The sequence below is a fragment of the Penaeus monodon genome, chromosome 24 (genome assembly GCF_015228065.2).
Source record: "Penaeus monodon isolate SGIC_2016 chromosome 24, NSTDA_Pmon_1, whole genome shotgun sequence".
Taxonomy (NCBI): domain Eukaryota; kingdom Metazoa; phylum Arthropoda; class Malacostraca; order Decapoda; family Penaeidae; genus Penaeus; species Penaeus monodon.
Window position 1 is genome coordinate 11740779 of NC_051409.1, and position 298 is coordinate 11741076.

Genomic DNA, 298 nt, shown 5'->3' on the forward strand with positions numbered 1-298 from the left:
CTGGTAGAGTAACCCGTGCACTACCATCACCACCCCTGTGTCGCAGCCCTCGCTAGAAGACGATAAGCCCCTGACGGCGGAGGAGCGAGCCTTCCTCTATTACCAGTATACGGGCGCAACCACCCACGTCCACCCTGTCCTCTCTTCCTACGTCAACTACTGCCAGCCAGTCAAGTTCCAGGGCTTTGATGTGGCCGAAGGTAACATTCTTTGCTCTTGAGGCAGTGATTGCATGCTTGCCAGCTTGAGATCAGTGCACCATCAGATAGTACTAAACAGTATAAGAGGGAGAGGTAGT

At 53.7% G+C, this 298-nt stretch overlaps 1 protein-coding gene across 1 annotated transcript in view; it reads left to right on the forward strand.

The window, feature by feature from the left end:
• LOC119588855 (1-phosphatidylinositol 4,5-bisphosphate phosphodiesterase-like) overlaps nt 1-298 on the forward strand; it is a gene marked incomplete in the record, with an annotated part of 69524 nt that overhangs the window by 58508 nt on the left and 10718 nt on the right. The window contains 1 exon segment of the mRNA XM_037937493.1: nt 8-200. Coding sequence (XP_037793421.1) covers nt 8-200 — 193 coding nt within the window.